Source organism: Ambystoma mexicanum, chromosome 10 (assembly GCF_040938575.1).
Source record: "Ambystoma mexicanum isolate Mex_15411 chromosome 10, UKY_AmexF1_1, whole genome shotgun sequence".
NCBI classification, from domain to species: Eukaryota; Metazoa; Chordata; class Amphibia; order Caudata; family Ambystomatidae; genus Ambystoma; species Ambystoma mexicanum.
Window position 1 is genome coordinate 27,680,688 of NC_090932.1, and position 23,510 is coordinate 27,704,197.

Consider the following 23,510-nt stretch of genomic DNA (forward strand, 5'->3'; position numbering starts at 1 on the left):
CCTCATGACACTTGGGAGATCAGAGGGAGTTCTCGCATGAGGGACACTCCGTGCCAATAAAACTAACTGCATGTGGCGCAGCACGCTCGGCGTGCTTTTATGTTAATGTGAAAGTTGTGTGCTTAAGAAGGTGCATGGTAGAAAGGCCATACTAACTGTTTCCTTCTTGGCAGGCATTAACGCCGCTTCTGGCGCCCTGAGGCCGCAAGGCCCCGACCTCCGAACATTGCCACTAACCATATGGACACGAACAACCAGAGCTAAGTGTTACCTTTTGTTTATGGGTTATATGGTTTGGTGAAACTCTGTGCGCCATGCTATTTTACAGTTATATTAATGCTATGGTGTAGTAGATGTGAATACTGTGTTACGCTTGTAGGTGCAAACTGTGAAGGGGCAACTCAGTGCAGTCTGTAACGGGGTGTAGTGCCTTAGACATTACAGGTGTGAACATTGCATAGTATAAAGTGACAGGCAAGGGGCAAACTCAGTGCTGATGCCCAACTGAGTGCTGAACCTCAACCAATGTAAGAATGGTATGTAACTAAGTTTGTAGAAAGGCTCTCAGGACAAGAGCCCTGGAGCATGTTTCCCTAAAATCCCCCTCCCTGTCCCTAATCAATCTCCTAACCCTCTACCCGGTGATCCTCTCTTCCCGAAACCTATCCAATCCAAGGACCCTAGCCCTCTTTCCCCCGGGGGGTCACGGTGGCCTGTGCTTTGTACAAACCAGGTGCCAAGACCGCCTAGGGGAGGTAGGTGTTCGTGCTGCTTCTGCGCTGAGGACCAACAACAGAACCTGGCAGACACCAACCAGTCCTGAAGTTGAAGGGCCTGGAGGACTTGCGAGAGAGTAACCATCTTGAACATGTCCTTCCTGAGGAGCTTGTTTAAACCACGCAAGTCCATGATGGGTCTCAATCGCTGTCTTTTTTCGGGATAAAAAAAATATGGGGAATACCATCCCTTGTTCCTCTCCGCTACAGGTACCAGTTCTATGGTGCCTTTCTACTGTAGGGATTCAATTTCCTGCGCAAGGAGCGGATCCGGACTCTTCAAAGAGATTCCCTGGTGAGGTCTCTGCCGGAAAGGAAGACAGTAGCCGTGGGCCATGATCTCCAGAACCCACACATCTGAAGTAATGGCACGCCATTCTACAAGATGCTGCGCCAGCCTTCCCCCAACCGGCGAACCATGGGACATGGCCTCTTGACTGAGCTGAAGCAGCTGCGGCAGTGCCTGAGGGCAAAGAGGCAACTGCCCGAGCGGCTTTGGCACCTCGAGTACCTTGTTTTCCACCTCTGGTACTCCTACGTTGGCCCCTTTGACTGGCCGCTCCCCTCAATCTATCAAAAGACTAGTAGTATCGAAAGGGACCTCCCCTCCATTGCTGTCCCCTAGGATGAAAAGGCGGAGGTTGGTGGACTGCAGTGCTCAACGACTTTGCTGCAGCTTTGGAGGTCTGCAACCTCTCAAGGCTCTAGTCAACCTTGCTGCCACTGCCAAAAAGATGTACACCATCAAAAGGGCATGTTGAGAAGCAGAGCTTGTACGTCAGGAGCAAACCCAGACTTCTGCAACCACGCAAATCTGCGCATCGCGGTGCTCGCCGCCATGGACCGGCTGACACAGTCTGCCATGTCCAGACCCGACTGAACGGATTCACACATGGCATCCTTGCCATCCTGAACGAGGGCAAGAAAACCATCCTGTTCCTCCCCTTCGGGAAAATGTTCAGCCGCCAAAGACACACAATTCCACAGAGTGTGAGTGAAACGTGATAAGGCACACACGGAGTTGGCTGCCAACAAAGCCATACCACCTGAAGAAAACACTTTCTTCGCCCAGCCATCAAAACGTTTATCGTCCCCATCAGGAGGGATGGTAGGGTACGCCGCCAGCTTTGCCGGGCCGTAGCCGCCTGCACCACCAAACTCTCCGGAGTGGGGTGCGTCATCAAGTAGCAGGGGTCGCTACCGGCTGGACGGTATTTTTTCGGCAACAACTTTCTCACTGCCTGGAGACTCTCCGGAGCAGTCCAAGCCACCGTCACCCTTCTCTGTAAAGCCATATGAAATGGCAGCACCTGGTCAGTGGGTGGACCTTGGTCAAGGATATCCGTCAGGTCATCCTGCAGAAAATCCACTGGTGGCGCAGACCACCCCAAGTACTCCGTCACCCTCGACATGAGACGCCGGTATGAAGACTCAGCGTGCGTGCCAGGCTCAGGCCTACCAAACTCAACCTCCGGAGAGGTGTCCAGACCACTGGTGTCGTGCAAAGACTGACGCAGGTCATCCAACTGGCTATGACCAGACAAGAGTTAGTCAGAAACCTCATCAGGAACCAAACCTTCATCAGACCCTTGATCCACCTCAGAGATGTAATCTAGAGGCTGGAATAAATCCCTGGAGGAAGGCACAGAAAAGGGTTCAAATACAGGCCTCACTACTTCTTCAGGGCCTTCCTCAGTTTCCACCGATGCACGGGGTACCTCCGGCAAAGCCTCCACAAAAGGCATCGAGGGCTTCGACGGAATCTGCGTCGAGCGTGGCAATGATGGCTTCGACACAGGCCTCGAGGGCGGTGCCCCGAGCATGTCCTTCGACGGCCTCGGCGCCTCGAGAGAGCCCTTCAACGGACATGGCGTCAATGTCTTCTTAGAAGACCTCACAGGTGCCGCCGGTCTCGAGGGCGTTGAGGACCGGGACCTGGAGCGGACATGGCTAGAGCAATCCACCTTGTCCGATCGGGACCTCGAAGGCTCCCGATGATGGCGCCGACTGCCCGAGCCTGAAGGCGCGCAGACGGTGGCCCTAGCACGTTCCCTACCGGCTTCTTTCCAAGGCGCGGACGGAACAAAGCCCTGCGATTGGAAAATTGCCATCATCTCCATACGAAATGCATCCCATTCCACAGGGGAAGAATGAAACGGGGAAGGCGACCGGTGACTGCGCTTCCGCCAGTGCCTCGAAGAGGCAGTGGAATGACGGGACCCACTCCGGGACAGAGACCCCTAGGACTTAGCCGATGTCTCGGGGAGTCGCCCTTCGAATCGTCGGTCGAAAGCCCAGCGGATTCCGACTTTCGGGGGTTTGGAAACCCTACCTACAGTCAGCTTCTTGTCCTGCTCCCACAAAGCCTTAGACGTTAATGACTGGCAATCGTCACAGTTATTGGTGGCATGTTCCTCGCCGAGGCAACAGAGGCAGACTTTGTGCGGGTCCGTAAGTGAAATCTTGGAACCGCAGTCCCGACACTTCTTGAATCCCGACCGCGGGGTAGAAGACGAAGACATGACATCTTTTTCATAAAACACCAAGTTTGAAGAACCGATAGAAGTAACAGAAGAACCGAGGCGCGCCGAGATCTCTGAAGCAAACACGTTCGCAGAAAAAACGGAACTGAGGCTACGGGCGTCCTGAGTCCTACTTATAACATCCGGTGACGTCGGCTCGACGGAGGCCCTCGAGGACAGCGTATCGACGCAGATGCCAAAAAGTTTTCCGAAGCAGCACAGCTGTGGCGATTACCCTTCATAGATGTGGAATACGTCGGAGGAACCAATCACTTTGAAATGTCGCCGTTGTTTGACCCGGTAAAGGTGTATCCCATCATACCATTTAAGGATTGCGTGGGTGTCCCCCCACTCGCCTTAAATGGAATAATGGGTCCATGGGTTGCAGGAGTGTCCCCCACAACCTTTACACGTTTGTGGCGGGAAAACCCACATCATTTTTGCTGCAATATTTTGTATTCACAGCCATTTTTTCTGCGATTTTAAAGACATGGAACCGAAAAAGTGGTGTTCGGCGAGTTAAGCCATTAATGAGGATCCAGTATAAAAGCACCATGTGTCGAGTATTGTTGCTGCCCCCATTACAGGCCCTGCAACAGTTACATCTGCTATCACAAGGGGCTTCGGATATGGTCCCTGATCAAGTGCTTGCAGTACCTGGCAGATTGAGCAGTAGCAAGTAACCAGTCTAGTGGAAGGTACTTTGATTCAATGGGGTTTTTTATCTGCAATTACTGTTATATGTTTTGAATAGTAAGGTTTTAGCAAAATTGATATTTCTTTAAAACCCATCAATGATTCCATTTGGTCTTGAAGATTGATTTGTGTGTTTATTTAATGTTATTGTAGAATGTTGAATTGTAAAGGCTTCTGTTGCTCAAGCAGTGAGGACCAGTAGCAACATTCTAGATATAAAAGCACAAACGTTTTAATCAGTTGTAGAAAGCAGCGTTACCTAGGCTGCACATCAAGGTACCAACCTGCCATTAGTGAGCCTCTTCTATTTTAAATGCATTTGAAAAAACAAGTATATTTTGGAAACTTACTGCAAAGTTCAGCCATCGGCCTGACATATGAGAGTAGTGGGAGAATGTAGCTTTCAATAGTCATCAGTTCAAAGCAATTGCAAAATATGCAACAGCTGGCTCGAAAATAAGCCTTGTGGCAAACAAGGACTCACGACGAATATGTGCCAGATTAATTAGAGGCTTATTTAAATAAAACTAGCTGTGCTCCTATGAAGGAGGTTCCCTACCTAACCAACAAAAAATTAAGAATGCTCGCCAAACTTCAAAAATAAATGACCTTACTCCAGTTCCTAATAGCCAACTGGCCCAATCTCTTAGTAAGGAAGATGGCGCAATAGCCTCTGTCTTAAACCTGAGTGGCGCTATATATATATATATATATATATATCAATCACACACACACACACACACACACACACACACACACACACACACACACACACACACACACACACACACACACACACACACACACACACACACACACACACACACACACACACACACACACACACACACACACACACACACACACACACACACACACACACACACACACACACACACACACACACACACACACACACACACACACACACACACACACACACACACACACACACACACACACACACACACACACACACACACACACACACACACACACACACACACACTCCCTCCCTCCCTCCCTCCCTCCCTCCCTCCCTCCCTCCCTCCCTCCCTCCCTCCCTCCCTCCCTCCCTCCCTCCCTCCCTCCCTCCCTCCCTCCCTCCCTCCCTCCCTCCCTCCCTCCCTCCCTCCCTCCCTCCCTCCCTCCCTCCCTCCCTCCACTGTTAATGTCTCTCGGATTCTTTGGGCTCTCCAAAGCCCTGTGGCCCTCCAATAGGCATGCCTCGACATAGATAGGAAGTATGGCCGCTTGGGTTCATCAGGCTCCAGTAACACATATGGCTTTCCCAGCATCAAAGGTCACTGTTTGTGCCTCTCAACGGCGTTCCGTCCTTGGGAGTGTTCACCTGCCCTCTGCTGCTAGTCTCTGCAGCTATGCACTCTTGTGCAGAGCTCTAGGATCTCGTCTGCTGTCTGTTAATGGCCCGGAGGCCCACACCATCAGGTGAAGCTGTTGCTTTTCCATCTTCGTCTCTCCCCAGACCTTGGCTTCTCAGTCGGTCATTGCAGAAATGTCACTATTCAATGAATACAAAACAGGGTTAATAGTCTTTTCGATTCCCATGTAGGCAGATAGGGTGTTCTGGACAGGGGTGTTCTGAACAGGGAGTTCCTTAACAAAATATGAGTCCTTATCCCCAGTGAGGTACCACTTGGGGGGGGTCTTGCTTAGCAGGCTCACCTCTCTAACCTGAAAGGCGCTGGGCTCCCTCCTGGGGAAAAGGGACAAATAATAGTCCAGATTTGTAACAACCTACAGTAGTTGAACATGGACACTTAACAATGAAGATTGATAGAAGGTAGACATCGCTCAAACTTGAAGAAATGCTGCCTGAGCAGGTAGACAACAGACCAAGATCTCTGATGAAGGAGCAAAGGACAGAATGGGAAAGGCTGCTAAAGGAATCCAGATAAACCCTGGGCCCAAGTAGCTGCAGGAACAGCGGCTGTACCAGATAGTCTTCAGTCCAGCCCAAGACGCTTCATGAAGCTATTCGGCTTGGTTTTCTGGCCCGTGTATCGCTTTGGACATGGGAACATTTTTTTAAAGCTTCACTTATATCAGATAAATGGTAGGCCTTAGAATTGCTGGGAGCTATTTAGCTCCTGGATACAGCCCAGAAGTGCCTAATTCGTTGGACACCTACAACCACCAGGCGCTACTTTTGGCTTCCCAATTCAACACGTGCAAGACAATCATACATATGTAACATTAAATGTGTGTTTGAGAATGTGTCCAACAAAGCTTTAGGCAGACCCAGAAACCATATAAAGGCTAGTAATGGGCTAAAGGTTAAAGTTTCCATCTTGTGTGGAAGTTAGATTTGTGGTATGCTATGCATTAGCACCTCATTGTACAGCAGAGAGACAGACAGAGCAACCAAGACGGCATCATAGAAAAAGAGGTGGAGTGCGATATACAAATGCTGTGGTTTTAAAGAGACAGACGGATGCAGCGACAGTTATGGATGTAGTCGCAGAGCGCTAATGACGAAAGGAGAGGCAGCCGCCAGACAGAAGACCTGACACGAAGGTTAAAGGGGAAGAAATGCAAAGAAACATTAACAGAGACAGAGGAATCAACAGGAATAGTCAGCAACTGTGTGAAAGGCAGAGCAACACAGCATTAGAAAGGGGTTCATGGCCTCCTTGGGTGCATGCAACAGTTTGGAAAAGAAGAAAAAAACAGCCAAGTTCCATCAACTTTCAAGCACTCCGGAGTCATAATGTGGACATGTTTGCATATCTCAAATTAAATTGTAATACAAAAGTAGCATTTAGCAAAACTTTGAATTTATTTCAATCTTCTTGCCCTACTGCTTTATTTAGAGCCATTCATTAAGCGTACACCATACAAACCCTTAATTCATAAGACTTCATTGAAATAGCACCTGGGTCCCGATGGCTTGGTCCTGCCACTCAGCTACTTCCAGCTCCTGCTCCCTGAATTCCAATTGCGACCCTTGAATAGACTCACCATCTGGGCTTCAAAGAACCTTGCTGTCGAAGCGAGTTTATCACCCAACTCCTTAAACCTATGAAATCTGTGCTTGTTACAATGGAGCCTCTGCCATCCACTTTACGCTGGCCCCAAGGGCCAGCAAATCGGTATAAGATATGGGGGCTCTCCACATGCATTGATGATTAGTGGGCAACAAGTAGCCTCAGGGGGACACATCTTCGGCCAAAAGGTATCACACAGAATTGAGGAAAGTCAAAGGTTTGGACGAGGAACGGCAGGTGCAGAACATATGCCAACTTCACCTGAGATGTCTGTTTGGCATCATTCTTTCTTGCTTGGAAGGACTTACTTTTTCTTTTTTTTCTCAATGATCCTTTCAAATCATTCGAGTCATACAGCATATGCTCTTGCCTCCATTATGGAGATATTTAGGACTTAAGCGGAAGAGTGATTGACAGCAGTGGTCTCGCATGTAGGACCACTGCTGGTTTATTAGCGTTGCGTAGTGGGCCGGGCTCAGAACTCGTAAAGGCAAACTTTGTCATGACCAATCGGGTTTCAGAAACTGATAGCGTTGATGTTTGGCCAAGTCTCCAGGGAGCAGTGTTTTGAGGCTGACACTACACAATAGTAGAACTACAAGTGCTAAAACATGCACTCCAGTGAGTTGGCAAGCTGAATGAACTGTGTAGCTTACGCTGCCTTGAAAGAAGATCAGAGGCAGGAGTAGCCAAGATGTTTCTTGCAGCAGCAACGGTTCCAAAATCATGAATAAGGAGGAGCACACAAGCAGTAATGCCAGAGAAACACTGCTTCACCAGTTCAGTTCTCAAGGAGACCTCTACGGCCTATCTTGGACTATGGGGGGTCCCTTACATGTACACTTCCATGCAAGGAAAACAAGTAAATTACACAAATGTCCAGTTTGTAGGTAGGATCCTGTGTTGTTTGCAATAAACGGAACAGTGATCTGCAGCCTTAGACAGGCCACATTTGTTGTGCTACAAGTTCCACAATACCTCAATCGTGACAATGTTGAGTAAGGCTTATATAAATTGTAGTCCAAAACATCTGGCAGGACCAACAGTTGCAAATCCATAATTTAGAAGGGGGTGCTGACCAGCTAACCAGCTAACTAGGTTTCAAATGGCTTTTCATGACTTGCAAGGAACAGCCATGCAGAAAGTGCAAAAGGGATTTAAAAAAAAACAAAAACAAAAAGCAAAAGGTATACATTAAAACGAGAGCAATAAGAATACAGAAAAGGCATAATTACATTGCACTCCTCTGGCCTTCTCTTTTCATGAGGCATCTTCTCGCTGGATTTTGGTTTCCTGTGTGCCTTCTTCTCTCGCTCCATGAACAAACGGGCTATTTCCTACAAGAAAAGCACATCAGGACTTACATCCATCTGAATGCTGGCGGAGTAACAGACATCCTCACAAAGAAGACATCAACATCACCTGCAATATCCCAGCTTTGCAGGAGGAAACTGACAGCATGTGACATGGCCAAACAAATAGCCCATCGGCAGAAACATTCTTTATGAGCACAATGTAACGTCCAGAGGTTCCAGATCTTTAGAAAAACACGGACAGTCGCAGGGAACATTCCTGCAGCTCTTACCCGACTACCTGGGTCAGTGGCACCACCAGTGACTGCCAAGGTGTCTGACTGCACACACCCTCCACACTGCAAACAGGCCAAATAGTAGTATGGAGTTTTAAAACATAAATGAAGGTTACAAGTAAACAGAAAATCAATTTAGAGGGAGTAGAAGGCGAGAATGCCGGGTGGGTGGTCTGGGGGGAGGGGGGGTTTAGAGGAATGTCGAACCAATCAAAAACAACATTAACCAATTGAAATCATTTATTCTTCTAACTATTTCCACAGGTTCCAAATGTTCCCCAAAACTCCCAGTTAAGATGTCTTTTCAGAACCAACCCTAGCGAGAGTTCCAAGAGGCCAGACTTTTATAGTGAACTGGGCAACTTCGATCTAGCCAATCTCAAACAAGGAACAGGTTTCAACTGTAGGAGCGACGGGGTGGTGTACTGGCACGGCGAGGCATGCACAGAGCATGCAAATACATTGAGTTTGACTGAATTATACAACATTCTATTTATTAGGCCTTCACACACTATGCAATGAAAACAGCTTGTAAGAAGTACTACTCAATCACATTTATAAACAAATACATTCTCCAAGAGGTGACCTCCAACATTTTACTTTAAACAGTTATTAGACATTCAGTTTAAAACACAGGTAAAAAAAAAATGTATGTAGTAAAGCAAGTGAAGATAAAAAGTAAGTAATATCAGAAGCAACACAGTCTGTTAAATTAAGATTGCAACAATGTAACATGCAATGTAAAGCACTGGAAGACAATGCATTACTTACCGTAAAAGCATTTCTGATGGTTGTATCTGCTTAGATTCACAGGCTGTGCATAGGTCCGACATCCAGTGGTCACTGCGGAGTATTGCATTTTGTTTTTCGTAGTCGAAAAGGGGACGTCGACAAGGCGTGTCTGTAACACTATCCCTATAGTGACGTGCGTCGTACCCACAATCCCTCACGCGTCCCTCACGCGTCAAGGTCCCTCTGTTTGTATTTTTCTGCCCTGAGGGAGCCTTCTAGACGTGAGAGTACAGAAAAGAGAAATATAGAAAGTGATGTCTATGTTCCTTCCATCCGAGCAGGGAGGAAGGGTGGGCGCATGTGAATCTAAGCAGATACAACCATCAGAAATGCTTTTACGGTAAGTAATGCATTGTCTTCTGATGTTTGTTAATCTGCTTAGAATCACATGCTGTGCATAGACTAGCGAGCAGTACCCGGAGTTGGCGGTGGGTTAAGAGAAGGCTTCTTGGCTGCCGGGCCCACATTGGGGCCACTAGTATCATGGTAACCTGCTCCTGGTGCATCTTGTGCACCACTTTGTTGAGAAGGGGAGTCGGGAGAAAGGCGTAAACAAATTTCCCTGACCATTGAATCGACAGACCGTTCCCCTTGGACTGGTTCTGGGGGTACCTGGAGGCGTAACTTTGGCATTGTGAGTTCTCCATAGTTGCGAACAGGTCTATTTCCGGGAATCCCCATTGCGTGAAGACGTCTAAGACGATGTCTTCGTGCAATTGCCATTCGTACTCTTCGGGCAGGGGGAAGTCTCTGCTGAGTTTGTCTGCTAGCAGATTGCGTTCCCCTGGTACATGTTGTGATAGTAGGAACATGTTGTGTTTGAGAGCCCACTTCCATATATTCTGGGACAGCTTGGACAGTCCTGGAGAGTGAGTGCCCCCTTGCTTGTTGAGGTAGTACATGGCTGTGGTGCTGTCTGTGAGGACCATCACTGTCTTTCCTTGTAGGTGTTCCTGAAAGGCTTTCAGTGCTTTGAACACCGCTAGTAGTTCCAGCAGGTTTATATGCTTGGATGCTAAGCTCGGAGTCCACGCTCCGTGAGCAGTCTGATGGGATAGGTGAGCCCCCCATCCTGTGAGGGATGCGTCTGGGGTTAGAGTGGCTTCCACTGCGGGTGTGGCAAAGGTTTTCCCTAATAACAGGTTTTCTTTTGTCCACCACCGTAGCGAGAGAAACAAGGCCTGCGAGACCACCACTAGATCGTCCCATTGTCCGCTGGCCTGACACCACTGGCTGTAGAGCCACTCTTGCATTGGGCGCATGCGCAGGCGCGCGTGAGGTACCAAATAAATACATGACGCCATCATCCCTAGCAAGCGCATTGCCTTGCGTACCGTCACCTCTCGACCTGCCACATATTGGGGGATCTGAAACAGCATGTTTTGGACCCTCTCGTTGGAGGGGAAGGCGAGGCCGTCCTTTGTTTGAATTAGAGCCCCTAGGAATTGTTTGATTTGGCTGGGGTCTAAGCTGGACTTCTTTTCGTTGATGGAGAAGCCCAGTTGGGACAAAAGGTCTACAGTCTTTTGGGTATTGGAGAAGAATGTTTAGTAAGAATCCCCTGTTATGAGCCAGTCGTCGAGGTAAGGGTATACCGGGATGGATAACCTGCGTAGGTGGGCCGCTGCCACTGCCAGTACTTTCGTGAATACCCTTGGTGCAGATGCTATCCCGAAGGGTAGTACTCTGAACTTGTAGTGCTTGTTCTCTATCTTGAACCTTAGGTATTTTCTGTGCGCTGGCAACATTAAAATATGAAAGTATGCATCTTTCATGTCTAGTGTTGTCATGTAATCCCCTTGTGATAACAGTGGGATTACTTCCTGCAAGGTCACCATACGAAACTTTTGGGGTTTGACAAACCTGTTCGCTGGGCGCAGATCTAATACAGGGTGCATGGTTAAGTCCTTTTTGGGTACAAGGAAGTACACTGAATAAATATCTTCTGTTACCTGAGATAGGGGGACAGCCTCTATAGCTTTTTTTTTCAGTAGCTCTTCTACTTCTTGAAGAAGAATGGTGAGGTGTTCCGGTGTCATGCGTCGGTTCCGTGGGGGTCTGTACTTCGGGGAACCGTTGAATTCGATGCAGTATCCGTGGGCTATGGTGGATAAAACCCAGCGGTCTGACGATATTTCCTCCCATGCTGATAGGAACGATGTTAGCCGGCCCCCGACCGGTGATGCATGGGAGGGGACCCGAATCTTCGGGTCATTTGTTGGTATTGGGCGTGGAACCTTTGGGGCTGGAGCCGCGACCTCTTCCTTTGCCACGGCGTTGGCCTCTTTGACTGAATTGGTTGTTACCCTGGTTAGAGGGCCAGTTGGTAGCAGAGTAAAATTGCTGTTGGTTTTGCTGGCGTTGGCCACGAAAGGAGCGTCTATTGCCATAGCCGCGTCTGTTCGGGGGCCTAGAAATTTGGTCAAGAGTCTTGATGGTATCAAATTCCTTCTTCGCATGTTCTAGGGCCTCATCAACTGCTTTCCCAAACAGGTGTGTTTGTTCTATGGGCTTATTTATCAGGGAAGCCTGGGTTTCCGGCTTAAATCCCGAATTGCGCAGCCAGACATGGCGTTTGAGAAGTATTCCCTGAACCAGGGAACGGCCAGCCATCTCTGCGGCATCTAAGGAGTTCTTTACGATGCCCTGGTTTACAAGAGTTCCCTCTGAGATGATATCTAACAGGCGTGAACGCAGGGGTTCTGGTGCGTCCTCTGCTTCGCTGCGCAGCTTGCTCCACTGTGCATCTGCGTAGCTAGCTAGTAGGGAATTGTTATTCGCAATCCTAGTTGAGAAGGCTGCGGAGGTCGTGATTCTCTTCCCAAGTGCATAGAGCTTCTTGCCCTCTTTGTCAGGTGGTGCCTCACTAGTGGATAGTGGTACCCCCGCTCTTTTTCTTGTATTAGTAACTAGAAGGGATTCCGGAATAGAATGTCCTCTGATGTACAAGGGGTCAGAGGACGAAGGGCTGAAGAGCTTTTCTATCCGAGGGTTGACCCCTCTGACTAATGCAGGATTGGAAAGGGAAGGAGTTATTCTTCTCTTTATGGAAGCCAGGAGCGGAATAGACTGACTAACAGGGGCTTTTTCTTTAATAACTTTTTCTACAAAGTCTATGTCAGGAAGAGTTTCCCCTGTGTCTATTTCAAAATGCGCTGCTGCCTTGCGCAATAGTGCATTAAGGGAAGGTTGGTCATCTATGGGAGAGGTTTTCCAATAGGTGAATCCTTGGGAGGAGAAGGGTGAAAGGCATCAGGGTCTGAGTGCACAGATGGGGATTGCCAAGGCTGCCCTGATGGGGATTGCCAGGGCTGCGAGGTGGCTGTATCTTCTTCAAAAACTCCTGCACTAGTGTAAGGATCTTCTTCAAACCCCTCTTCCTCATGTTCTTCCTCTCCACCCAAACCCTCCTCATCTTCTTGGAGGTATTGCTCCTCTTCAGTGAGGTTATATACGTCTGTAGAAAGGGGACACAGTCTAGGGATCTTGACCCTAGGGTCATCCTGGGGCCATTCTCCTGGTCTTTTGTGTGTGGGTGGGTTTTGGCTTCCCAAAAACCTTTCCATTTTCTCCATACAAGAATGGAGTCTTTCAAGGGTCTCATGGGGGACCCCTGAATAGTCTAGAGGGGGGAAATCAGTGTTTTCGCCTTCCAAACGCATAGAACGCTCCCACAACGTCGACGAAAGGTTTCCCTCGCCCTCAGAAAAGCCCTCCGGTAGTTCGGAAGTGCCCTTAGATGAAGGGGGCAGTTCTTGGCTACTCTTGTGCTTTTTCGGCGTTTCTATAGCTTTTGGTGCGGTATTCGACGTCTGTTTCGTCGTCCGCTTATGTTTGTCTTCGGAAACAATTCTCGCCAGGCTCTCGACAACGAGTTTGTCGGTAGAGGGCTCTGGTATCGACGTTGCCTGCGTTGCGCGTTGTTTCTCGACGGCCGCTCTATGGAGCATTACGTCGGATGTTTTGAGGTAGCGCCCGTGTTTGATGAAAGCCCAATCGCTGGTCGCGGCTGCGTTTGCGGGTGGGGCTTGAGACCCTTACGGTCTGAGGTAGACGCCGGAGTGCCCTGCGTCCCCTTCGGCGCTGATGGATCCTTCGTCTTCGACGAAGAAGAGCCGTGGGTTGTGTGCTTAGGCCTATGGGGTCTATGTGCGTCCTTGTCGCCGGGGTGTTCATCCCCATAAGCAGGGCGTGAGCCGAGCCCGTCGGGGCCGAGGACGGACGTCGAGGAGCGCAAGCGCTCCTTCTGGGGGTTAATGACTTCCGTAACGGACGTCGAGTTATCACCCTCCTCATCACTTTCTGTAACAGCGGCGGCGGGTGAGGAAATTGACTTCGACATAGCGTAGTCCACCCACCTCTTAACTTTCCGTTCGAGGGGCAAGCAACGATTACAGAGCTTGTGTTTATCCTTCCAAGTGTATTTGCCCCTACAGCGTGGGCAAAACTTAAAAGGTGTCCTCTCCATAGCTGAGGCAATAATAACTGGTGATAACAACCCCAAGGGAAAGATAGGGGAGAAAAAGACATTCTCAAAGAGAAGATAAAAGTTCGAACCCCCATTCTCCCTACTGTATGTTGGCCGGCGAGGCCAGGCCACGTGTTCGGCAGCGCCGAAGGATCCCCTCCGTCTCTTCCCCTCCGTCGAAAACTTGTTCGGCGGAGAAACAGCTTCACAGCTAACGTCGAGTGGAGGGATCTTTAAGAATATAATAAGTATAATTAAGGACCGAGGTCCGTAGTAAGTATTTTGCAATGTCTCTCTAGGAGCTCCGCGTAAGGCGACCAGAAGCTGGGCGGAAAAAAACAATCTGAGGGACCTCGACGCGTGAGGGATTGTGGGTACGACGCACGTCACTATAGGGATAGTGTTACAGACACGCCTTGTCGACGTCCCCTTTTCGACTACGAAAAACACAATGCAATACTCCGCAGTGACCACTGGATGTCGGACCTATGCACAGCATGTGATTCTAAGCAGATTAACAAACATCAGAAACAATTCTACTTTGGCCTTAAAATAAGGCCCCAAACACTTAAATAGGCCTTGCTTAATAAAGTAGGTAGGCAGGTCTAGCGTGCAAAAGAGTCATCAGATACCTTGGATAGGGAGTTGGGAGTAGATACCTTGGATAGGGAGTTGGGAGTAGATACCTTGGAAGGGAGTTGGGAGTACCTTAAGTGAAGGAAAGCAGTATTTGCAAAGCTAAGAACTGTTCCACCAGTGAAAGAACATAGGTACATTTACAGTCTTAGTGGTTTGCTCCCTATCTTACCCCATACCAGGGGAAGACTGGGGGTGGAGGTCGGGGGGGGGCATAGAGGTCCAGACCTGCACTGATTCGGGAGCATCTGGCTTAATAAATACAGTTACACCTAATGCTCTCTGCTGTGCCCATAGACAGGCACTATGTAACATCTGCATCATGCTGGGTTAGGCTCCCTGAAACGGATTTTAGGGGTGAGAAAAATGCGCCGCTCTTAGATGTGTCACTTCAATGAATTGCTGGGGTGGTAAATGCATCAAACTTGAAAGAGCTGTTGGGGGTGGGAAATGGAACACATCTGGACAGATTGTTGGGTGTAGGAAATGTATTGACACTAACCGTACAGAAACTTTTATGCATACGCTCCCTCAAACTCTGATCTAAACTAAACCATACCTCTACCGAATCACAAACCACACGCAATGCACAACACCCGACCTGGCATGAAAACAAACCACATAAAACCCCACCTCAACACAACATGACTGTTGCCAACCGAAAACACACCAATGCTCAGTGACCGGTTTTTCCGAAACTGAAGCTGCCAACAGCACATCAAAGCTATGCTGCTCTTCTCCCTCTCACCCCCACTAACAAACCCTGCAACCCTCCTTCCATTGCAGACCCACCAGAGCGCCAAGAGACCACGCAAGTTGCAACAGCGCGTGGTACAAGATCCATTAGCATACAGTTCACTAGAAACACTTGAGTAACCATAAACGGTTCCCCAACACTTAGTAAGTCCAACCCTAAGATGGTCTGGGGCCGTGTGCCATAAGTCCCCAGCTCCAAAGATATACTTTTCAGGAAGGTTTGGATGATGCCACTGGTTATGATACAAAGTCCAAAAAGGTACGTAAAGTTCAGGCACGTTAACTCACTCAATTCCAGACACTAGGATAAGTAGGCCTAGGGAGGGATCCTTGAACAGGCCATCACTGACCAAACTAAGGAAGGAGTGATTTAGGGACAGGACTTTACACCCATGTAACCCTATGGAGAACATGAGGAGAGGGGAACACTGGTGTTAACTTGCACCCCCCTCCCCACCCAGATGCAGATTTATCCAGAGACCACTGCTGAGTTTCTGCAATCCATGTTGGGGCCACAGCCTTCTGTGTTTCGTCCGGAAGAGGAAGGACAAAGGGCCGTGGTTGCAGAGGGCACTTTCGGATACAGTATTTAGCTTGGTCGGTTGCAGTGTTTGAATCTCAGTTCCAGGCACCTTCCAGCTAAACACACTTGGGAAGAAAAGATGAAGACTTCTGCTAAGCAGACAACCTCAAAACACCTCTAGGAAGCGAAGAAGACTGATTGTAATGGGAGTCACCATGATCATGCAGCAACAGGTGATCCTCTGTGGACAAACAAAGGAGCAGGTTCTGCACAGCTTCGGTTGATGCAAGAAGGCCAAAAATACACGAGCAGGCATTTTGTAGTAAAAGCTGAAGATTCTCCAAGTTCTAAGGATGCACTTGGAACAGCGACGGCTGCAGCAAGATAGCCCATGAGAGAGCTCGTCAGGTCACTGATTGATCCAGACACACTTTAAAAGTCTCTGAAGCCACAGATCCTCAAACAGGGGTCAAGACTGGTAGTTCACACTGGCCCAAGGTTCAAAGCACTGACAAGGGTCTTGAGATGAGGCAGAGGAGAACCGCTTCACCAGAACTTCACTGAGTTGGTCAGCTGCAGGAGCCATCCGTCCTCGGGTCATCTACGGCTTGCTCGTCTTCGTAAGTGGCTTGGCTCCAACGATTATCTGTGGAATGGCTGCAGGAGTCATTTTATCCAAGATCTGGACATGAAGCTTGCCCAGGCAACAAATCATAAGCACTGGCAAGCCAATCCCTAGCTAAAGAAGATGGGGTCTAGTGACCTAGAGTTGCAGTTATCAAAATAGTTCTCTTCAGAAGACTGTTAGAATTTCTAAGAGTCTGAACAAGAGATGGCAAAGCCAACAGGCAACTTGTAAGTGTCTCAAAGTTAATTAACTGTTGAAGAAAAGTTCTTAGCAGACCCTCTACCAATCAAATCACTTCGGGGAAGGTTGTGGGGAGGATACTGGACCAGAACACCACCATTCACAGTCAGGTAAGGGAGAGGGAAGGTAAGCAAAAGTCTTTACACCTCTGGAACCCTAATAAGCAGGGGGTCAGAATAGGTATCTATATGCACCCTATGCACTGCAGGGATCTGAAAAATGACTGTAGGAGTCACGCATAAGCCCACCAACGGTAAGAATGTTCACCACTCAAACTGGCAGGGCTGTCCAATCCTGGGCAGGCTCTGGCCATCACATCTGCCTAGCACCAGGCAGTCCCAGGCCCCACATCTGGCCAAAAACACAAAGCCTCTTTGCCTGGTAAAGGGCTCACCAACTATGTTCATTCTAGCCCTTTGAGAGCAGGAACTAGGGCAAACTGAAAGATGGGCAAAGGGCAGGAGAAAATCTCATGGCACAGCCATTTTAGAGTATATGGTACGCTAAATTAATTAAGCGGTAACATGCAAAACTGTGCAAGACAAACGAAAACTGTAGAAAGTATCTGCCGTCACCAGCTCATCCTGGACACATCATGCAAGTAACCACAAGGTTACAAATAAAGCTATAGGGACACAAACTGTCCTTACCACCACACTTCACAGCAAAGTGATGCGCGTAGGGAACGAGGGAATTTTACAATGGCGATTGGAGTTCTTCTGCACCGATAGCCATAGGGACTGATCAGTGCGCCTGAAACAGATTAGTTTAGCAAGGCAAGTGAACTTCACTTGCCTGCAAACGTCTGAACAGGTTACAGACAATAGCAAAAGTGAGTGTCCCAATGATGTTTACATAGGGAAAGCAGCTAAAAGAAACCTTTGTTAACATCTACAAGGAAAGGACCTTGGTCACGGCCACCCTTAGGTGAGCCAAGGAAACCTTAAGCAGTCGGTTTGTCTAGGTTTAAGACATTTACCCCAAACCTCGGACAAAGGGCAAGATGATCCGCAGTAAAACCTATTTTAAACTTTGCTTACCTCATCTTGGGCAACCTGGGCTGCTCGCTCATCTTCCTGCGAGGCCTAGAATAAAAGGGAAAAGGTATTGAAACCAAATAACATAACAAAAAAGCTAACCCATTAAGAAACCTAATGCAAAGTGTCTACAGACAGAAGGAAACAAAACAATGCCATCACAGATTGAAAGCCACAAACACCATAGCCCGAGTTAAAGAACTCATAAGGAGAACAATGTCACTCGTCACAAACTAGTTGAAGACTAATGTGTAACTCACTAATACCCTTTCACTGCATTTCACCGAATCTGTTTTCACTGAATGTGAAATCTTTGGAAAAGAAATAGGTCTTTGACTTTGGTTGGGTAAGTGGGTACATTTTAAAATCTAGATGGGGTGGGGGGAAGTGAGGGGTTGAAGGCGGATGAACTCCATCTGCATAATAAAAAAAGAAAAAAGAAATTTGAAGGAAAACAAAAATAGAAGATTTCACCTTTAGGTGAAGTGTATTCAGTGATACCACAGCCATTCATATAATCCCACACAGCTTTACTGCAAATCCTGCACCGATGTAAATGCAAAGAACAGCGTTTGGTGGAGCCCCCAAGCGCAAATCAGGAAACACTATTTGCACATCTAAGAAATTCAATAACAAACCGAGCTGGAGGGAGGGTAGAGCAATGCAGCAGGTAAGGCTGGCACACACGTTGGGAAATCGCGCCTGAAGCCGGTCGAGTATCGTTGCAAGGGTACGGTTCAGGTATAGGAAGTGTAATTACCCGGGCATGTTGAACGCTTGTTTGCGAGCCTCTTATTACAATACATGTAACATGTCTGTCTTTCTTTCTTTCTTTCTTTCTTTCTTGCAGCATAGGGCATTTTGAGATGAGAAGCGCAAACCTGTTTTTACCGCTGCAGACGTTTTATTCCTCAGACTGGTATGAGAAGAGACGAGGCGGCCTGGAGGCAGGACTGGACTGGCGAAAGATTACTTTAAGCATGGTTAGACTGTCAGGTCACGGTGCCAGCTTCTGACGTATTCCATGGCGAAGAGCAATTACACCTGTTGCTGCCATTTTCTGCAGTAAATTCTAGCATGTTTTGAGCGTGCCTTTGGAACCCCAGGATTGGAGCAAGAGGTTGCGGCCTGTGAGGTCGGTGCAGGCGACCCCCTCATCGCCGTGTGTTGCTGTGATCGGAGTTCCCCAGAGGCTGGTTACACGTTGAGACGGAGAACTCCAGATTCAGGTTGTGTGGGTATTTGTTCAGCATGGTGTCACCTGGAACGCCATCAGGCTATTGTGAACACTCTCAGAATGGCTTTTCGAAGCAGGCCATGAGCCATCTCTTTGATATACTGCAAGCATCTAATAAAAGGGAATACAGCGGATCACATTTGATCCGTACCGGACTACTGCCGTGAAAAAGACGCTTGTCGAGCACGTGTTGGCGAACATCCGGAATACATTAAAATACATCTGCTAATGCAACCTTGTTTATGCAAATTGTTTTTGAGATCATGTTATGGTTTTAATTTACAATTGGCAGAGCGTGTTAGGACAGTCATCTATTCTATATGCTTTCCGTTTTGGACAATTATTTGGGAAAGAAATTTACTTTACCAAGTGGAAGGGCACAGTGGAGTGAAAAGACATCTTGTGTTGAACTGAACAGAACTTTGTTGAATCAGAATTTTACCAAGGGTACTTCTGAATTGATCTCGGGGAAGGGAGCCCAACCCTGGTCACAAGGAGTACTTTCTAAAACCTATAAGTTTAAAACTTTTATATGGTTTCATTGTACTGAAGACATCCTTCCTTGTATATTTTTGCTGTATTTATTAGTGTGAGGGTCAAAGTGTTTTTGGACGCCGTCATCTTTCTTTAGTTTTAGTTTGGCAGGCAGGGACATCCTTGTTGGGATAGGGACACATGGGCGTTTATCTCACCCCTTTTCATTTAATAAATGGCAAACCTTCAGAAAAAGTTACCTGTGTGTCTCGCATTTCTGACCCCACACACTACCAACATTAAATGCGTCACCGCTGGTGATTTTAATCTTCGATTTAACGGCATGGAGGACAAGCAATCCACCGATTGTGTTCAAACCTTACAAGCAATGGGATTCCTACAGCACGTTACAGGTCCTACCCATTTAAAGGGTCGCACTTTAAACTGGGTACTTACCAACAAAAACATTCTTGCACCCGTTGATTTTGGTATTCATCCTTGCTCTTGGTCTGACATTCCCTACTGTCATTTCACATTCAAGTAGGCCCTGTGACTAAAACCAAGCCTAATCCTAAAATGATATGTAGTTTAACCTAAGAAAAATCACTCCTTCCACTATGGCACCTTTTCTCACTGATCTTACTACTGGTTTTAAAAAGATACAAATCACGATTTTATTCTCAACGCTATACACAAGCAGTTGCCCAATGCTTTTGATTCTCTTGCTTCTTTGTTTACAAGGAAAGTGTGTCCACGCGCACTGAAAAGAGCTTGGTTCATGGAGGACAATAGAGTGTAAGATAGCTCAGCGGCTAAGGGCGTGCTGTTGTGATCTATGTTTGATCTGCAGATCGCAGGTTCAAATCACAGCAAGGTTGGTTCAGCCTTTCATCCTTTCAAGGTAGATAAAGGGAGTACTAATTTCGAATGGGGGAAAAAAAAACATGTAAATATGTCCTATGTAAAGTGATTTATATAAAAGAGCGCTATATAAATAGCAAATTATTATTATAAATTATCAAGTGGAAAGCTGAGCGTAAAAGGGGCAAAACAAAAGAGTCTGATCCTTGCTTGCTTAAAGAAACAATCTAATTATAAGTAAGGCATTTCAAATGCCAAAAGATTGTACTTTGATATGTGTATTGTGCAGGCAAAGAACATCTGTCGTGAACTATTCTCTGTATTACGCAAAATTGAGACACCGAGTCCCACTAACAATTTGTCTGTCCCTACCATCAAGTGGTGTTATTCCATTCAAAATAAACTTACGGCAAAGTCCAGGCACTTTGTGATAAATGGGATGTTGACACTTTTCTTGGGTCAACCTCTGTTTGCACGGAGGGCGCAGTCGAAGACCCTGCTGGTCCTCCTGCATTTTATTTTAGAGAAGTTGGTGAATAGGAGGTTGCAAAAGCTCTGAAAATATTAAAGCCTACCACCTGGTTAACGGATTTTTGTCCAGCTATTCAAATGAAGGAATGTACTACTCGCCTCATTCCGGTGCCGTGTGTTTTTGTCAATTCTTCTTTTAAGAACAATATGTTCCCAATTTTGTTTAAGATACTTGTATAACACCACGTTTTAAAAATATTCACTGGATGCAACCAATACGGTCAACTGCAGGCTGATCACTAACACAAAACCTCTTCTCAAACATCTCAATCATCTTGCAGATAAACAAATGCAGTTATATTGATGGACATGGTCTTCTCGGGTCACACCAGTCTGGCTACAGGAAGTCAACACGGAACTGAAACTTGATCTTCTGTCTGCTATTCTTCGGCTTATAGAGCGTGACAAGGCAGTTCTCCTTGTACTTCTTGACCGTTTGGCTGCCTTTGATCTTGTAGATTTTGAGATCATGGGCGATCAGACTAATCACGGTCGCCAATTTCAGTCCGGAAGCTACTAGCTGGACAGTTTCCTTTGTCAAGGATAGAATATTTAGGGTAGTGTTGGGGCAGTAAAAGACTTCGATGAAAATGATGGCTCTTTCAATTGCTCCACCAAGACCTTGCTCAAAGTTAAATACTTTGAGGTCACTATTGTCTCAACAAGGTCCATGGCGGGATCTATAAAAGCTATTAGTTCATGTAGTTATCATCTTCATCTACTAAAAGAGATATGTGCTTTGCTGCCTTGCCCTCAGAGCTACTCCCAAACGGATTATGGTAATGCATTGTTTGATGGAGCCAACTAGACCGACGATTTCAAAATGTACAGGTGGTGCAGAAAACTGCTAAGGTTGGTCGCCCATGTTTCCCCATCACCAGGATCTCTCGCCTACGCCGGCTACCTGTTGCAGTTAGAGTAAAACACAAAGTGATTACTGTTCATCATAAATGTGTTCACGGCAGTGCCCCTCAATATCTCAAGAATAGCATCACTTTTTATAGACCAGGCAGGTTACTGCCTCCATGTGACAGAGCTTTGCAACAGATTCCATGATTTAATTTGGCACGCTGTGGTGGTGGCACCTTTGATGTTATAGCACCACCGTATGGAATCGGTTCCCTTCTGACCCTGGCTTTTTTCTAATCTTCCAATGGTCAAGACTTTGCCATTTCACCGATAGTTGAGAGGGTAGATTTCTTTGTGTGAAATGTCCACTCTGAGTGCCCATCATTGTTTTGCTGGACACGTGGATTTTTTGCAAATTCTCCCCCACTCACTCCCCTTTTCACTCCGGTGTATGGAACCTTTTCAACCACTTTTTGGTATTTCAATTTGGAGTCATACTTTCCTCCAACATTTTGGCATTTTCATTTTACTAAAGCAGCACACAGCACCTCCGATTAACGTGTGCCTCCTACAGCCCTCCTCCCTCCTTAGACTAAGCCTTGCTACTCATCCATTACCAACATACCATTGGGTAGTGCAGGCCAAACCTAAGAAGTGTAGGCCTGTTCACCCATGGAGGGCTTCCCCAAGTTCTGTCACAGACAGTCACTTTTGTAAAACCCAACAATAGTGTTTTCTTGCCTTGACTTTGTTCCGATTATGGATTTTTGGCTTTCGTATCGATTTTGGATTTCTAGGGTTTCTTCGACTTTCTCTGCGCTCTGGTGCCTTTTAGATTTTTAGTGCATTATAAATAAAGTAGAGAATACTGCATCTTTAAAGTTCTGCTTACATTTGTGATGTATGGTTAAGGGGAAAAGGGTATCGTTTGCAGAATCACGTCAACATGTATTCGTGTACCATGGTTGCAGGGAGTAAGTATCAGGGTCAGCCGCTGTGCAGATTCTAAGAGGTCACCATATCCTGGTGAACAGGAAAAACACTAATGTCTAGGCAAACTGTATCGAGGTCGCGTGAGTGAGCAGTAAGGCCTAGATGTAGGAGTGTGTGAGGGTGGTGAAGGGTTTATTTAAGCACACAAAGAGCATGCTTAGTAATTCAAGTTCGACAGATCGTATAAAAATACAGTATTATTTATCCGGTATTGAAACAAACTCTTGCTAACCACAGGTAAGCCTAACTACTAAACATACACTACAACCATATGTATATCCACCAGGGGGTGCTGTTGCTTAAGAGCACACACATTTTTCTTTTCAGACCGATCAGATTCAAGTAAGAACACTAGAAAACTGTAACTGTAGTCAAGTAGGTGAATAAAACAAGGTACGGGGTAGTATACCATCTAGAATCATGTAAGTAATTGAACATCAGTACAACATAATTACATGGTCTTGTAAAAAGAGGCTGTCACTTAAAAAAAGCATTCTCTTCTAAAGGAGATGGGGCCTAGTGCCCAACGGAGTCACAAGTCCCAAAGTTAGCCTTTTGCAGGGAGGTACAAGTCTTAAGAAGGAAGAACAAGTGTTGGGAAACCCAACATGAAGGAAGGAGTAAGTGTTCCAAGAATTGTAGAACAAAGCAAGCAAAGCTCTTCAGGTGTCGTGTCCCAACCCCACCACCAAAAGGGACGTCCGGAGGAGTGCGGGGGGGCCGGGGGGTTCACAACTAGGCAAGGGAGAGGAAGGGTTTGAACTTTGCAACTGTTAAACTCCACTGAAGGGGAGTAGAAACAGGTATGTAAACTCACCCCCTTACTCAGATTCCATCCGAAACCCACCTCGGAGGCTTCCAATTCTGCTGGGCCCCCTGACTTAGTGCATTGGTT

The 23,510-nt window shown here is 47.1% G+C and overlaps 1 protein-coding gene and 1 long non-coding RNA gene across 3 annotated transcripts in view; one reads left to right on the top strand and one right to left on the bottom strand.

Moving 5' to 3' along the window:
• Nucleotides 1–19,636, top strand: part of LOC138491116 (uncharacterized) — a 250,141-nt gene extending 230,505 nt beyond the window's left edge. Inside the window, exon 3 of the long non-coding RNA XR_011275957.1 lies at nt 18,521–19,636. This is a non-coding gene — a long non-coding RNA (uncharacterized lncRNA). The remainder of the gene's footprint in view (nt 1–18,520) is intronic.
• Nucleotides 1–23,510, bottom strand: part of CCDC50 (coiled-coil domain containing 50) — a 411,626-nt gene that overhangs the window by 88,704 nt on the left and 299,412 nt on the right. For both annotated transcript variants that reach the window (XM_069617441.1, XM_069617440.1), the window contains 2 exons: nt 17,674–17,718; nt 8,238–8,339 (listed from right to left, as the gene is read on the bottom strand). In XM_069617441.1, the coding sequence (XP_069473542.1) occupies nt 8,238–8,339; nt 17,674–17,718 (147 nt within the window). The remainder of the gene's footprint in view (nt 1–8,237; nt 8,340–17,673; nt 17,719–23,510) is intronic.